We start from the raw sequence: 14,179 nt of genomic DNA on the forward strand, positions 1-14,179 counted from the left end.
CAAGGTGGTGCATCAGGATGCAATGTGCCAGGAAATCTCTTCAACTGTGGGTCTGCCCCTCACATCATGACTTAATGACAGCAAAGCTCTGAAGACAGAAACCTTACAGCTGTGCAGTGTGCAGCTAAGGTCACCTAGCAAATACCTTTTAAAATTACTACTTAGAGAAATCCAGCAGTGAGACACACTTTTCAATATTGTCATTGAAAAGGAGTAAAAATCAACAGCTGAAGATGCCTTTAGATGAGACACTGGATAAAAATACAAGCCATTATTTCATGAGTTCTGCAAATGAATTCATCTGAATGAGAAGTGACCTGTCTAAAGGCAAACAGCAGCATCAACTCTATTTCCAAAGCACTGCCTCTTTTACAATACAGTATTAAACCCAAATTTCTTAATTTCATGTTCCTGATGGTCTTCTGAATTTGGAGACAATTTCAATCATTTAATTCTGAAATCTAGTTTAGGCTGTGCACAAGTAGTATAAATGGGAACTGTAGGTGACTTATCGCAAGTCTGTGATTCTGGGACTAACCATGATTATCTAAGCTCTTGTTGGGAAAGGCTTGATTTTGCATAGCTAACCTTGGAAGGAAGAAGCTTCTGCTCTGTCTTGCATGACAAAATGCTGGAGTTTTTCTGCATAATAAATAAGGCACTGATCAAACATTGAGTACAACTGAGCTATCTTCATCCTGAGAATTCTTAAAAGACAACCAGGAGATTTTTAATCCCCTCGTGAGATTAAGAATGTACCTGGAGGCAACTGGCTACAAAGTACCAGGAAATGTCTTAAAGCTGATGCTGTGGGGGCTGTCCTTCTGCAGTGGGAGTCTGTCTTCTACTCCCTGCTCCACAAAGCAAACACAGGCAAGCATCTGAGTTGCCCACACAGTGGACTACCTAGAGGCTCAGTCCATGAGGTATATCACACCTACATGATATGGAGCTCCTGCTTCAGCAGTGAAGACCATTGTTGGGTGAGAGGCATGGGTCAAGAACTGTAACACAGAGCTGCTGGGAGCCCTGGACTCATTGCCAGCCCATGGCAGCATCAGCTTTCCCCAAAGCACAGGCCTGGAGACAATCTCCTTGGCTGCCACAGTTCTGAGTCAGGCTACTGCCTGCCCAAAAGAAGATAAGCCCAGTTGTAAATTCACAAAACATTAATCCTTAGTTGACTGAACTGTGCTCACTCCCAATGGCTGTTCCTGAAACATTTATAGTAACAAAACCACCTTTTGAAGTGTGAGCTCTATTCATGCAGTTTTGAACCAACATATCCGTAAGAGCTAAACATAACTTAGTCCTTCATTTCTAACAAATCCTAATAAAATTCTCCATTTGTCCAGTACTTAAGATGGTTCTTTTCCTCTGATCTTGCATTTCTAAGGCATATGATGCTACAAAACACAGACAAAAGTCTGATGTCTCCTTTGCTCCAAGGTTAGAAGCACCTCAGCAGCCTATTAGGGTGCAGTAGCAAATGCTCAAAGAATAGTTTGTCATAAGAAGACCAAAATATTCTCTCGTTAACATATTGGAGAACCACAGCACACTGGCATCAGCCTGTTACCTCTGAGGGGCTACCTTTGAAGGGCTCCCCTTCTGTCTCATTCAAGAGAGCTATTTCAGTGACATCTAAGTGCACCTAATTTTCTGGAGATAAGCTTTGTAGACCTGAAGTTTGCTAAATACTGCTGAAAGACTAAGTGAGGGTGGAAGACATACTGGGTGTGCCTGGAGCCCAGAAAAAGCACCAATCATAAAAACAGTGTTTTCCTTTCAAGCAATAGGAGACTGACTGGACCTTCTGTAGGGCAGGAGAGCAGGCTGCAGATTAAAGACTTCAGGGATTTATTTACCTTAAACCTTATAAACTGCTGCGCCTGGACAGTCAACACACGACACTGCAAGGGAGATAAGGTTTCAATACAACAGCATTTGTGGGCAGATGGTAGCTATTTAAATGGGAAATCTGCCAAATACAAAGTATTTACATCTTACCTGAAAATGATTCCTTGAAAAAGAACTTGTTCTTTTAAAGGCCAATACAATTATATATCAATTTAGCCCTAATGCTAAAGGAAGACACAAAGTGTACTTCCAGGGTCAACACTCCAGTTAAAGAACTTTGTATTGCCATCCAGTTGTGCTGTCGGCCCAGCTTTTGGACCCATCTAGAAAAACCCAGTATGAATCTTACACACCAGTAAACTGGGCACAGCCATCACCCATAGCTACACCAGAATAAAACAGGAGATAAGGATACAGCTTAAGAGTATTAGAGTACTGAAGCAGTACATACCACATAACAGTATCAGGATGTGGCTCACACTTGCAATGGAACACCTCAAGGCACTCAGCAAACCTTGTTCTTGTCACCCAGGGTAAAAGACGCCCCACAGCTGAAGGAATCAACCAGCACTGCTGTCAGCTGCCCTACTGAGAGGTAGGGTATCTTGTCTTTTCCTCTTCAAGGACAGGCAAGGAAGTGAACATTCAAGAATGTGTGCCCTAAGTGTCACCTCAAAAATCAAAGACCAAAAGACAGCCACCACCACCTCATCCAAACAAGTTTCATCTGGCATTGGCTTGGATTTGAGAGGGAAGCAGAGCATCGTTGGACTCCACAGCACTACATTCCACTCCTGTGGAGTTCTACATACCCTCAAATTACACTGTAGTACAATGTTTTCTATTCAAACAATTTAATATCCAATTTATCCAAGTAAGGAAGTAACTTGTTTGCTTTTTCACTGAAACATAGTGAAAAAAAGTCACCGTTTTTATTCAGCATCACAGTTACATAGCAGTTGTCTGTTTCTATTACTAGAAAGAATTTTTTTTAGAATAGTCCTCAAAGACATCTTTTCTTTTCCCAATGATTTAAAAACTAGGCCTTGTCATGCCAATTCCACACAGTCATGGGTTGGATTGATAATAGTCAGTTACAGCAACTGTCAAGGCACAAGCTCAGCTCTGCACATCTGCTGCAGCTTGCATTGTTAAAGAGATATGCCAGTTAAGGCTTCGCTTAAAAACGCATAATCCCTTTATCATCTATTGCAACAGGAGAAATTAACATTAAACACAGACTACGAAAGGTAAAGGATTTATTTCTGATATGATTTGAAGAGTTAAATTAAAAATCCTATGGAATACTTTATGTATTAGATGAATATAACCTTAGTACTTACTTTCTAACAGTTTATTTAATGGTTGGAAGTGTACAACATGAAGTAGGCCTTATATTTAATATTGTTCAATTTTGCTTATTGTTAGATGAGATTAAAATACAGTAGCTGTCCCTTTAGATTATGTTGCAACACTGATCATGTGCCTTGATAAGAAGGAACAACAATTCATTAAATAAATAGTGATGACATAACATGTAGGGAAGACTTTGGATTGTCTATTTAAAATGTCAACATAATAGGCAATTAAGAAAACTTCATTTTAAGTGCACTTCCACATGCTTTGTTTATAATATAGCAAAAACTTCCTACCTTCACTCCTTACTCTAAAGCTGTTCAGTTGAAAATGCACTTTCCCCAGTAAACTTTTTTAAAAGAGTAACTAAAATTTCTACCCTTTCATATGCTAAGAAATGTTTCCTAATTAAAAACACAGTTTATTACAAGACATGTGAAGACAACATATAGTGAAATGAATTTTAATTGTTGTGCTGTGACTAAAGTAAAGTTCTCAAGGCTGCAATTTAACATTCCAAGTTCTCCCTTCCATCTTTATTGATTCTTAAGATTTTGCACAGAAACTCTTTGGGGGCTAGAACAGCAGTCATTGCATCACACTGTTTTCCAAGACTTCAAGTTTCAAAAGCAAACTCTTCAAAAAGTACAGTTCTTGATTTGATTAGATACAGGGACAAAAATATAGCACATACTTGAAGGTTACATGGTCTACAAATGATGGCAATATTTTCCTCGGGAGAGTACAGTTTGTTTTCTTGTAAATACTCAAAAAGGCTCAACTTCAAGCAGTAATAAACACAAGCAAAAGTGATTTAACCCTTAAAATAAATATTCAGGAAAACCTCTCTGTACATACAAGTGAAAGAATATGTAACACTTTCACGCTGAAAGAAAAAAAATAAAGATTTTGTTCATATAAGCAGCTGAAATCTGCTGTTCCAGCCCAATGTCCCCAGTAAAGAAGGGAGGCACAAACACAGGTGACTACTGTAGCTCACTATCTTATGGCCTTTTTGGACAGGGACATCACCATCATTTTTTAAAATCCCTTTTGTTATATTTATTACAGCATGCCAAATCCTTTGGCATATGTGATGGCCTTCAATAATCTTTCTTTAAGCTTTTCTTTGCTGGAGTACTCCGGGAGCAAAAGTACATTAAAGCATGTGTGAGATGTAGGTAACCTGTGGGAAAAACAAACAAACAAAAAAGACAACTTAGATCTGAGAACATGCAGCACAAGCAAAGAAATACACTGTGGTTTCACAAATCAAAAATGACAGTAAAGAGAAACCACCTTGCTTAAAGATTCAACTCCCAGATTTAACTAAGTTAAAGAATTAAAAGCACAGAATTTGCTTCTGATTATAAATAAAAAGCAAAAGCGGTTTGGTTTTGTTGTCTGTGCTTAATTTCTCCTTTTACCTTTCCGTATCCGGGCCATTTTTGGCTATGATCATCTTTAACTTTCCAAGGCCTCCCACTGGGGCTCTGTCTGTGCCTGTTGTAAACTGTAAGAATAATCTTTTCTGTTCATCTGTAAATGAATGCACTATTTCCCAGAATTCCCTATGAAGGAAGAAATCAAAAAGTCAGTAAATGGAAAATTTTCTTTGGTTTAAATAAGACTTTCAAAAGTAACTGAACCTCCAAGGTAATTCTAATCAGTCTTAGCATCAAGTTTACAAGCTGCATTTGCAAACTGAAACTAAGAGTAATATATTTACCAATCAGAAATACTACACACTGCAGTTTAACTGCTTTCAAATGTTAATTTAGCTGACAAGTCATCTGCAGGGTTCTTCTTTTGTTTTACCATTGCTATTTCCTAAGGGATTACTGGTTTCACTACACTGCATTTCTACCACCTTCTTACACACTACAGCAGAGAAATGCAGGCACTGTCAAACACTTTCTACCCTAGCAAGAAATCCCTAAGTTGTTAGCAAAAGGTCTAGAACATACTTCTCTGATCCCTGTGCTCAGTGTTCTCTAGTCAGAAGGGACAAGAAAGTAAGAACATTAAAAACACTGAATTTACCTGATTCTGAATTAGAGAAAACTCTACCCAACCAATTCAATCAAGTCAGTGTTTGGTGGTTTGTTTGTTGGGTTTTTTTTGTTGGTTAAAAACAGCAGAGCAGTGGTAATTTACTGAAACACCCCTGTTTATACCAGAGATAAATTAACCATATGGTTAAAGAGAAAGAAAAAGCCCAGGGGAAAAAAGCATCCTGTTAGCTTAACCAAAGTTCACTGGAAGCTAAAGACAATAGTTACATTATCTGCTCTTCTCTAGTGACAGTAGTTGAGGAAAGTGAACTCACATCCCCAGTACTAAACCCCACCCCCCCGCCAGTTTTACAATACAAAATTCATGATGAAGAAACAGGAATGTAAAGTGCTTTTCATCTTTCAGAAATTGGAAAAGAAATTACCTAATAATAAGAGAGTCTCTTGTATAGCCACCATCGTATTCTGTAGTTTCTTCTAGTGCTTGAAAATCTAAATTCTGTAAGAAGATGGAATTTTTTTTTTTTTAAAAGACCACTAATTAAGTTATATATACACTTAGGATCAAAAAGCTCCATTTTCTGGGGTACATTCAGGATTCTTACCCTACTTCCACAAATAAGTAATTCAATTTCCTCTGGTCTAAATAAATATTTCAAAGGAGATTCATTGGTCACCATGTGGAATCCTCTCCGAAAGGCCTTGAACTGCTTTTCTACTGACTTATTGAGTATGTAGTCAGCGTACAGATTGACAAATTCCTGTAAGGAAACAATCCCCCACAAAGCCTTAGTACTTTGACACTTGCCACTTGAAGTATCTGCCACAAATACACAACCCCAAAACGCACATAATTCTGTAGTTCTACACAGATATTTCTAAGCTCAGCTTCCACACAGCAATAATAAAGGGCAAGTCTCAAATATTTCTCAGACAGCTGAAACATCACACGCAGGTGCTAAGTACGTATGCATCAATGCTTCATTGAAGCCTTTTCTGCTTACAACTACACCATGTTATGGCAATTATAAGCAATAACTAACATTCATAAAGCACTATATAGAATATCTAAAAATTACAGATTACATTAAAAAACTTGAGTGTACCTTTCTGTTTTCATTGGTAATAGGAATTTTATCACCATTTTCCTTTAAGTCATGCATCATTGGATTGCCAAAGAGATCCGTATGAGATATTTGAAACGTTATCATCATATCATCTTCCACACTTCCTTCATACTCCAGTAAGTCTCTCAAACTCTGGTAAAGAACCTAATGGAGTAAGAAATACATATCTATCATATCAGTTTTGATAGATTTCACTGACCATTGTTTAGCCTGGAGAAGAGGCGGCTCAGGGCAGACCTTATTGCTGTCTACAACTACCTGAAGGGTGGTTGTAGCCAGGAGGGGGTTGGTCTCTTCTCCCAGGCAACCAGCACCAGAACAAGAGGACATAGGCTCAAGCTATGCCAGGGGAGGTTTAGGCTTGAGGTGAGGAGAAAGTTCTTCACAGAGAAAGTTGTTAGCTGTTGGAATGGGCTGCTCAGGGAGGTGGTGGAGTCACCATCCCTGGAGGTGTTCAAGAGGGGACTGGATGTGGCACTTGGTGCCATGGTTTAGTAGTCATGAGGTCTTGGGTGACAGGTTGAACTTGACGATCTTTGAAGTCTCTTCCAACCTTATTGATTCTATGACCAAAACCAGAAGACATGAAATGATCTGATTTAGAAAGGGTTATTACATTCTGTGACACATCACCTAAGATCTCCCATAACAGTTCAAACAAAGGTGTATTAATCTCAATTGCAGATGTTGAAGAAAGAAGGAACAACCAAACAAACAAGACATAGCAATGAGTGATAACTCCCTTAGAAGAGCCTATCAGTACCCAGGAAACTTCCTAAACACAATGGCCAGGCCCACAGCATAAAGAGCAACTGATTACCTGTTCCTCTTTTAAAACTGCATTTACTTCTGGCATTTAGCATTTTGAACTTCCAAGTGTAACATAATATGCTAAAACCAGAGAAAACACTGTATTGAAGAGCTAACTGTGACCTCTTCAGAGACCTGCATGCAGGAATCCCATGGATTAGGAGTCTAGAAGGAAGGGGGTGAATGAGAGCTGGTTAATATTTAAACACCACTTACTACAAGATCAAGACTGGTATGTCCCTAGGACTATGCAATTGAGCAAAGGAGGGAGGAGATCTGCATAGATGAGCAAGGAGCTTCTGGAAAAACTCAGATGGAAGAAGTTTACAGCACGTGGAAAAAAGGAGTGGCCACGTGGTAGCATATAGAAACATTGCAAGTATGTAGGGATGCAATGAGAAAGGGTAACACCCTCTTAGAATTAAACCTAGCAAAAGATGTAGAAGACAACAAGAAGGGCTTTTTCAAGCACATCAATATGAACAGGAAGACTGGAAAAAATATGGATGGGTGCCCTGGTGATGGAAGACAGGAAAAAGGCAGAATTGCCAAATGCCTTCTGTGCTTCACTCTTCACTGTGAAAACCAGCCCTCTTGAACCCCAGCCTCTGGAGGTAAGAGAAAAAATGGAGGAAGGACAACTCTCCTTTGGTCAAGGGTTAGAGATCATCTAAGCAAGCTAGACACAAATTCATGGGCCCTGACAGTATGTACCTACAGGTGCTGTAGTAGCTGACTGATGTTACTGCTAAGCCATCCTCCATCACTTTTGAAAGATCATGGACAAAAATACCATCCCCCACAGCAAACTCCTGGCCCAGCTGTCAGCTCATAGCTTGGACAGCAGCATTCTGCACTGGATTAGGAATTGGCTGGAGGGCCAAACCCAGAGAGTGGTGGTGAATGCTGCCACAGCCAGCTAGCACCCAGTCACTAGTGGTTTCCCCCAGGGATTAGTGCGGGGCCCCATGTTCTTTACTATCTTTATTGATGATCTGGATGAGGTTATTGAGTCCATCATCAGTAAGTTTACAGATGACACCAAGCGGGGGGGGCAGGTTGTCTCGGTCCAGAGAGAGAAAGAGACTCAGTTCTTTTGAATATTCCTGTGTTGTGAAATGAAAGGCACAAATGAGGCCAAAATATCAATAGCTAGACTATTTATTACATAAATAAAGTGGATGGATCAGAAGGGGAGAGAGAGAAAACAGAAGAGGAAAGGAATTATTTTACCACACCCATCACACCCCCAAGACAGTTTGAGTCTGTGGAGGAAAGGTGCTGCAGGAGATGTTGGGTCTGTAGAGAAAGGGTGCTGAGGCCTTGGCTGTAGAAGAGATGTGGTCCTCTGGGCAGCCTCTTCAGCTCCATGAGTTGCAACAGGTGGAACTTAGGAAGTGGAGAGAGGGTTCTGCTTCTTCCAGGCTTCATGGTAATGCCTCTGTCATTTTTCTTTCAGTTTTTTCTTCAGAGCAACATTGCCCCAGGCTTTTCCTTCTCAGCAGCATTGTCCTCCTGTGTTCTTCTTCACCTGTGTTTTCCTTCTCTTGAGCCAGTAGTTGCTCAAGTCTTTTATACAGGTTTTAGTCCTTAGGTATGTGTCCAAGTATTGTCCCTCAGGAAATCAGGGGCGAGGTAGTGAATCCATTGTCTCACCATCCTCCCTTTCCAGGGTACCTGATGGGTCTTGTCTTATGCATATTCCCAAGGGTGGCCTCAGTCCATTGTTGTCAGACCAGCTGTGGTCCAGTGAGCACTGTCATCTTTGCACCTCCCCAAGAATCCTTCCAGTGGCTCTGCCCAATATACATCAGCTATTGTCTGGGCAAGCAGCAAAGATGATTTTATCTTTGTTGAGTCACATCCAGAGAGGCAAGCTTTAGTCTCTCACATAGGTGTTGATATGTTAGAGGGTAGAAGAGTGCTGCAGAGGGACCATGACAGGCTGGACAGATGGGCAGAGTCCAACAGCATGAGATTTAACACATCCAAGTGCTGGGTTCTACACATTGGCCACAACAACCCCATGCAGTGCTACAGGCTGAGGTCAGAGTGGCTGGAGAGCAGCCAGGCAGAGAGGGACCTGGGGGTACTGGTCGATGGTAGGCTGAACATGAGCCTGCAGTGTGCCCAGGTGGCCAAGAGGGCCAAAGGCATCCTGGCCTGCATCAGGAACAGTGTGGCCAGCAGGAGCAGGGAGGTCATTCTGCCCCTGGACTCAGCACTGGTTAGGCCACACCTTGAGTACTGTGTCCAGTTCTGGGCCCCTCAGTTTAGGAAAAAAAAATGTTGAGTTGCTGGAACGAGTCCAGAGAAGGGCAAAGCTGGTGAGGGGTTTGGAACACAAGCCCTATGAGAAGAGGCTGAGGGAGCTGGGGTTGCTTCTCCTGGAGAAGAGGAGGCTCAGGGCAGACCTTATTGCTGTCTACAACTACCTGAAGGGAGGTTGTAGCCAGGTGGGGGTTGGCCTCTTCTCCCAGGCAACCAGCACCAGAACAAGAGGACACAGCCTCAAGCTCCACCAGGGGAGGTTTAGGCTGGATGTTAGGAACAAGTTCTTCACAGAGAGAGTGATTGGCCATTGGAATGGGCTGCCCAAGGAGGCGGTAGAGTCACCATCACTGGAGGTGTTTAGGAAGAGACTTGAGGGGGTGCTTGGTGCCACGGTTTAGTAGATTAGATAGTGTTGGATGATAGGTTGGGCTTTATCTCAAAGGTCTCTTCCAGCCTGGTTAATTCTATTCTAAAAGAGATATGCTAGAGGACAGGAGAAAAGCACATGTCACTCCAGTTTTCAAAAAGGGCAAGGAGGACCTGAGAAATTACAAGGCAGTCAGCCTCACCTCCATCCCTGTAAACGTGACAGAACACCTTGTTCTGGAAGTCATCTCTAAGCATGTGGAGAAAATGAATGTTATCAGGTGCAGTCAGTATGGATTCTAAAAGGGAAATCATGCTTGACCAATCTGACAGCCTTCTATGATAGCATGACTAGCTCAGTAGATGAGGGGAGAGCGTGGATTTGTCTACCTCAATTTCAGCAAGGCTTTTGACACATCCTTATTGGTAGGCTTAGGAAGTGTGGGTTAGATCAAAGAACAGTGAGGTGGATTGAGAATGGCTGAAAATCAGCACTCAAAGGGTTGTGGTCAGCAGCAGTCTAGCTGGAGGCCTGTAGCTCATGGTGTTACCCAGGGGTTAGTACTGCTTCCCGTTTTGTTGAGCATCTTCAGTGATCTGGATTAAGGGATGGGATGTACCCTCAGAAAGCTTGTTGATGATACAAAACTAGGAGGAGTGACAGACACCAGAAAGCTGTGATGCTAGTGGAAGCTGAACAGACTGCAGACCTGGGTGGAGAGGAACCTAATGAAGTTCAACAAAGGCAAGGGTAGAGTCCTCCACCTGGGGAGGAATAGCCTCATGCACCAGTACAGGTTAGGGACTGACCTACTGGAAAGTGGCTCTACCGAGAAGGACCTGGGAGTCCTGGTGGACAGCAAGTTCACCATGAGTCAGCAGTCCACTATGAAGAATGTGGTCAGCAGGTTTAGGGAGGTACTCCTTCCCCTCTACTCTGCTCTAATGAGGCCACATCTGGAGTATTGTGTCTAGTTCTGAGCTCCCCAGCTCAAGAGGTACAGGGGACTACCAGCAAAAGTCAGAGAGCTACAAAGATGATCATGGGACTGAAGCATCTCTCTCATGAGGAAAGCCTGAGACACCTGGGACTCTTTCATCTGGAGAAGACTGAGAGGGGATCTTCTCAATATTTAAAAGGGCAAGTCTCAAGAAGATGGGACCAGTCTCTTTTCAGTGGTGCCCAGTGATGGGAAAAGGACCAATGGGCACAAATCAGAATCCAGGGAGTTCAACCTGAACACAAAAAGAAACTTCTTTACATTGAGGGTGCCAGAGATTGTGAAGTCTTTCTCTGGAGACTTTCAAAACCTGCCTGGACACAATCCTGTACAACCTGGTCTAGGTGAGGCTGCTTTAGCTGGGGGATCATCTAGTCCAATGCACCAGGGGTACTTTCCAACTCTTGCCGTTCTGTGATTTTATATCAAATAAAATTCATACAGCAGGCTTCTATCTCCTACTCAAGGGAAACTATGAAGTAACCTTGAAGCAATACAGATAGGGCAGTCAGGAAAGTAAGAACACATACACAAACACATCTTCTGCCTTCCCCAAAAAAGAAAAAAAATTTCATGAGTTAGATCAGAATCTGCCAAGTGTAATCTGAAATTGCCCAGAATACTTTCCTCTGTTCAAAGAGCAACTGGCCTCCCTCCCTGCTATGCCTTAGGAAAAGTCCAAGACCCGCTTGGAAACCAAAGACTACGCAGAAAAGGAACAATTATTTGGCTGAGACAGAGGTGCAGGAGTGAGGAATGCAAAGCGAAAGTAAAAGCAACAATTGAACACAACTATATTTTTATAATGAAGTAGAAGCAATAAATTTTCAATTTTTTAATTATTTGAAATTTACATGTAAGCCTCATCCTCTCGCTATCTGGATCCGTTTCTTTCACAGAACCTTTAATACCTTGCATTGAAAAATGACTCAACGTGGAACCATTGGTAGTGTCCATAGGTGTCAGAGAAAAAAAAACCTTAAGAGTAGGAGAAAAATTAATAAATGCCTCAACTGCCTTGCTCCACAGAAATAAATCCAGGTTTTCCATCAAAAACCTTTGAGGCATGTAATAAAAATTACAGGAAACTGGGAACATTGTTTCTCAATATCATTTTACAGAGGAAGTAGTCAAAAGCTGCCCTGCTGTTGTATACAACTATCCAAAGCAGACTGGATATAATTTTTTTGATTACATACCTCATTTCCTGATTAAACCAAAAGCAAGCTATTTTTAAACAGTGCAATTTACTCTCTTTGAGTAACTGAAAGTCTTGCATAACTCCATGTGAAAAGGGAAATATCCCACCCTTTGAAATCAAATGATGCATATTAACTCATTATCAAGTATGAGAAAAAACTGCTAGTGATCTTTAAGTGAAGATGGAACATGACCACAACATCTTGCATGCCTGCTCCTATGGTCTATCTGTCTACTAAAGCATGCCACAGCTTAGCTTTTTAGTATGGCCAATGGTTGGGGAGAGGTAGGGGAAGATAGATGCTGATCACTACTCCCAAACTGTAGGGATATTCCAGAACTGCCTCATCTGTTCCTGCTCTAGACAAAAACCTAATAGGAGCATTACACCTCTGCATGTCTATTGTTGTTTTCCTACTTTTTGTAAAAATCTATTTCTACAAATGAACAGCCTAATTTTAGAAGTCTCTTTGGAAAGATATTATAAAAAATCGTTTATGCTTAACAGTGCTTAGTGATACTAATCAATTTAGGCAGTATGTAAAAGAAAACAAAAAACCCACACCAAAAGACAACAAAGCTTTATTGATACCCAGTCCTGTTTGTTGACTTGACAAGTCTGTTTACTCCAAACCAGGTGCAATAGGGGAACTTAAAATATTTCAACAAAAATAGACTCTTCACACACTGCTTCTTTCACTTCCACTTTTGACAGCGATCTTGTGCTTAATGTAAATCTAAATTAAGTTATTGCAGGGAAAATACTTTAATAAACTCAAAGAATATAATGAACTTACAGGATGAGAGTCTGCCAGATCACGGAAAGTTCCTTTTTTGCCCATAAGCTTCCTGTAGACAACCATGGGAAAATGTACATCCAGTATACAGTTATTGTAAATAGCCAGACCAAGCACTATGCCAATCAGTGTAAACTGACCCTCAGTTTCAAAAGAGGACGGATTAAACCAAAACAGTTTTGTGGATTCATCATACGTGAACATCCCTGTAAAAAAATGATGTTGAACAATTATTGTTACAGTTCAATAAAAATTACAGGTAAAATGTACCATTAGAAATTCCTTTGCATTAGAATGCCTCTAAAACATGTTTTAACTTAACATTGTACTGACTTTAATAGCAAAGAGCAGTCACTTACCTTATGGTAACTGGAGCTGCTCAAAATATCCTTACTTATGTTACCACTGAAAATATGCAGGAAACCTGTGATACAACATCCTGCAATGCCCCACTGCAATTGCACATATACCACCTACACTGTCAACATGCAACAGTGAGAAAAGAACATAGATGTAATGATTCTTAAGAACTCCCAATCACCATAAAGTGATAGCCTTTCCAGGCCAGTTCCAGCAAAGGAAAAGACTACGCACTGCTGAATTGCAGGCTGTGATGGTGGAGCAGGGATTAACTATCACATACAATCTTAGCATTAGATATTAAATTGACTTTTGTTAATGTAAAGGTACTTGACAAGGTCCACTCTTGCAGCTATCACATGCATCATAACTTGAGTGGAAAACAAATGGGACTGTTTCACAGGACAGGCTGCAATTGTAACAGCTTATCAGTGTTGAAATGGAGAGGTTTATGCTTTGCTCCCCTATCCCTTCATCTGATTCAGCTCACTATTTCAGGTGACCAATTTCCTGCCAAGTTCACAAGCTGAGTGCTTTCACAGAAGGCTTTAAACAGCTGAAGAGGCAGATGTCAGCAGCTGGCAGGAGCAGACAGGACTATACAGTCAAGCAAAAGTCAAAGACCACCTCACTCTTTCAGCTTTAGCAAGCTCTTGTTTATGAAAACAGCTTATAAACTACTGAGTCCCAGAGAAAATCCACTGCTCACCTGACTAGACACTGAATGAAGACAAATGCAAACCCCATAGAACTAAGATGAGAGAGACCACTTTGGACAAGCATAACCCCAGTGACTTGTTGCCTGTACAGCTAAATCTTGTGATTTCCAGGAAGAACCTACAGAAATGTGCCCAGGCTCCCTTTTCCCAACACACCAGAAGTCAGATGCATGTGGTAAAGACCATGAACTGCATATGCCACAAAGATTTATTTTGTAATTTCTTCAAGTTACACTTACAACCTATGGAGATGTTCAAATTGATTACAAAGCCATACAAATGGAGCCACAAAGT

At 41.2% G+C, this 14,179-nt stretch overlaps 1 protein-coding gene across 5 annotated transcripts in view; it reads right to left on the reverse strand.

The window, feature by feature from the left end:
- Positions 1 to 3,663: 3,663 nt before the first annotated feature.
- The window catches only part of UBE3A (ubiquitin protein ligase E3A), a 55,830-nt gene continuing 45,314 nt past the window's right edge, over positions 3,664 to 14,179 (reverse strand). For all 5 annotated transcript variants that reach the window (XM_068140503.1, XM_068140498.1, XM_068140495.1 and 2 more), the window contains 6 exons: positions 12,807 to 13,012; positions 6,338 to 6,502; positions 5,837 to 5,992; positions 5,657 to 5,730; positions 4,644 to 4,787; positions 3,664 to 4,402 (listed from right to left, as the gene is read on the reverse strand). In XM_068140503.1, the coding sequence (XP_067996604.1) occupies positions 4,282 to 4,402; positions 4,644 to 4,787; positions 5,657 to 5,730; positions 5,837 to 5,992; positions 6,338 to 6,502; positions 12,807 to 13,012 (866 nt within the window). In that variant the 3' untranslated portion in view covers positions 3,664 to 4,281. The remainder of the gene's footprint in view (positions 4,403 to 4,643; positions 4,788 to 5,656; positions 5,731 to 5,836; positions 5,993 to 6,337; positions 6,503 to 12,806; positions 13,013 to 14,179) is intronic.

Source organism: Melanerpes formicivorus, unplaced genomic scaffold, assembly GCF_026170545.1.
Source record: "Melanerpes formicivorus ecotype bairdi unplaced genomic scaffold, bMelFor1.0.p_v2 SCAF_1, whole genome shotgun sequence".
In the NCBI taxonomy this organism is placed as follows: Eukaryota; Metazoa; Chordata; class Aves; order Piciformes; family Picidae; genus Melanerpes; species Melanerpes formicivorus.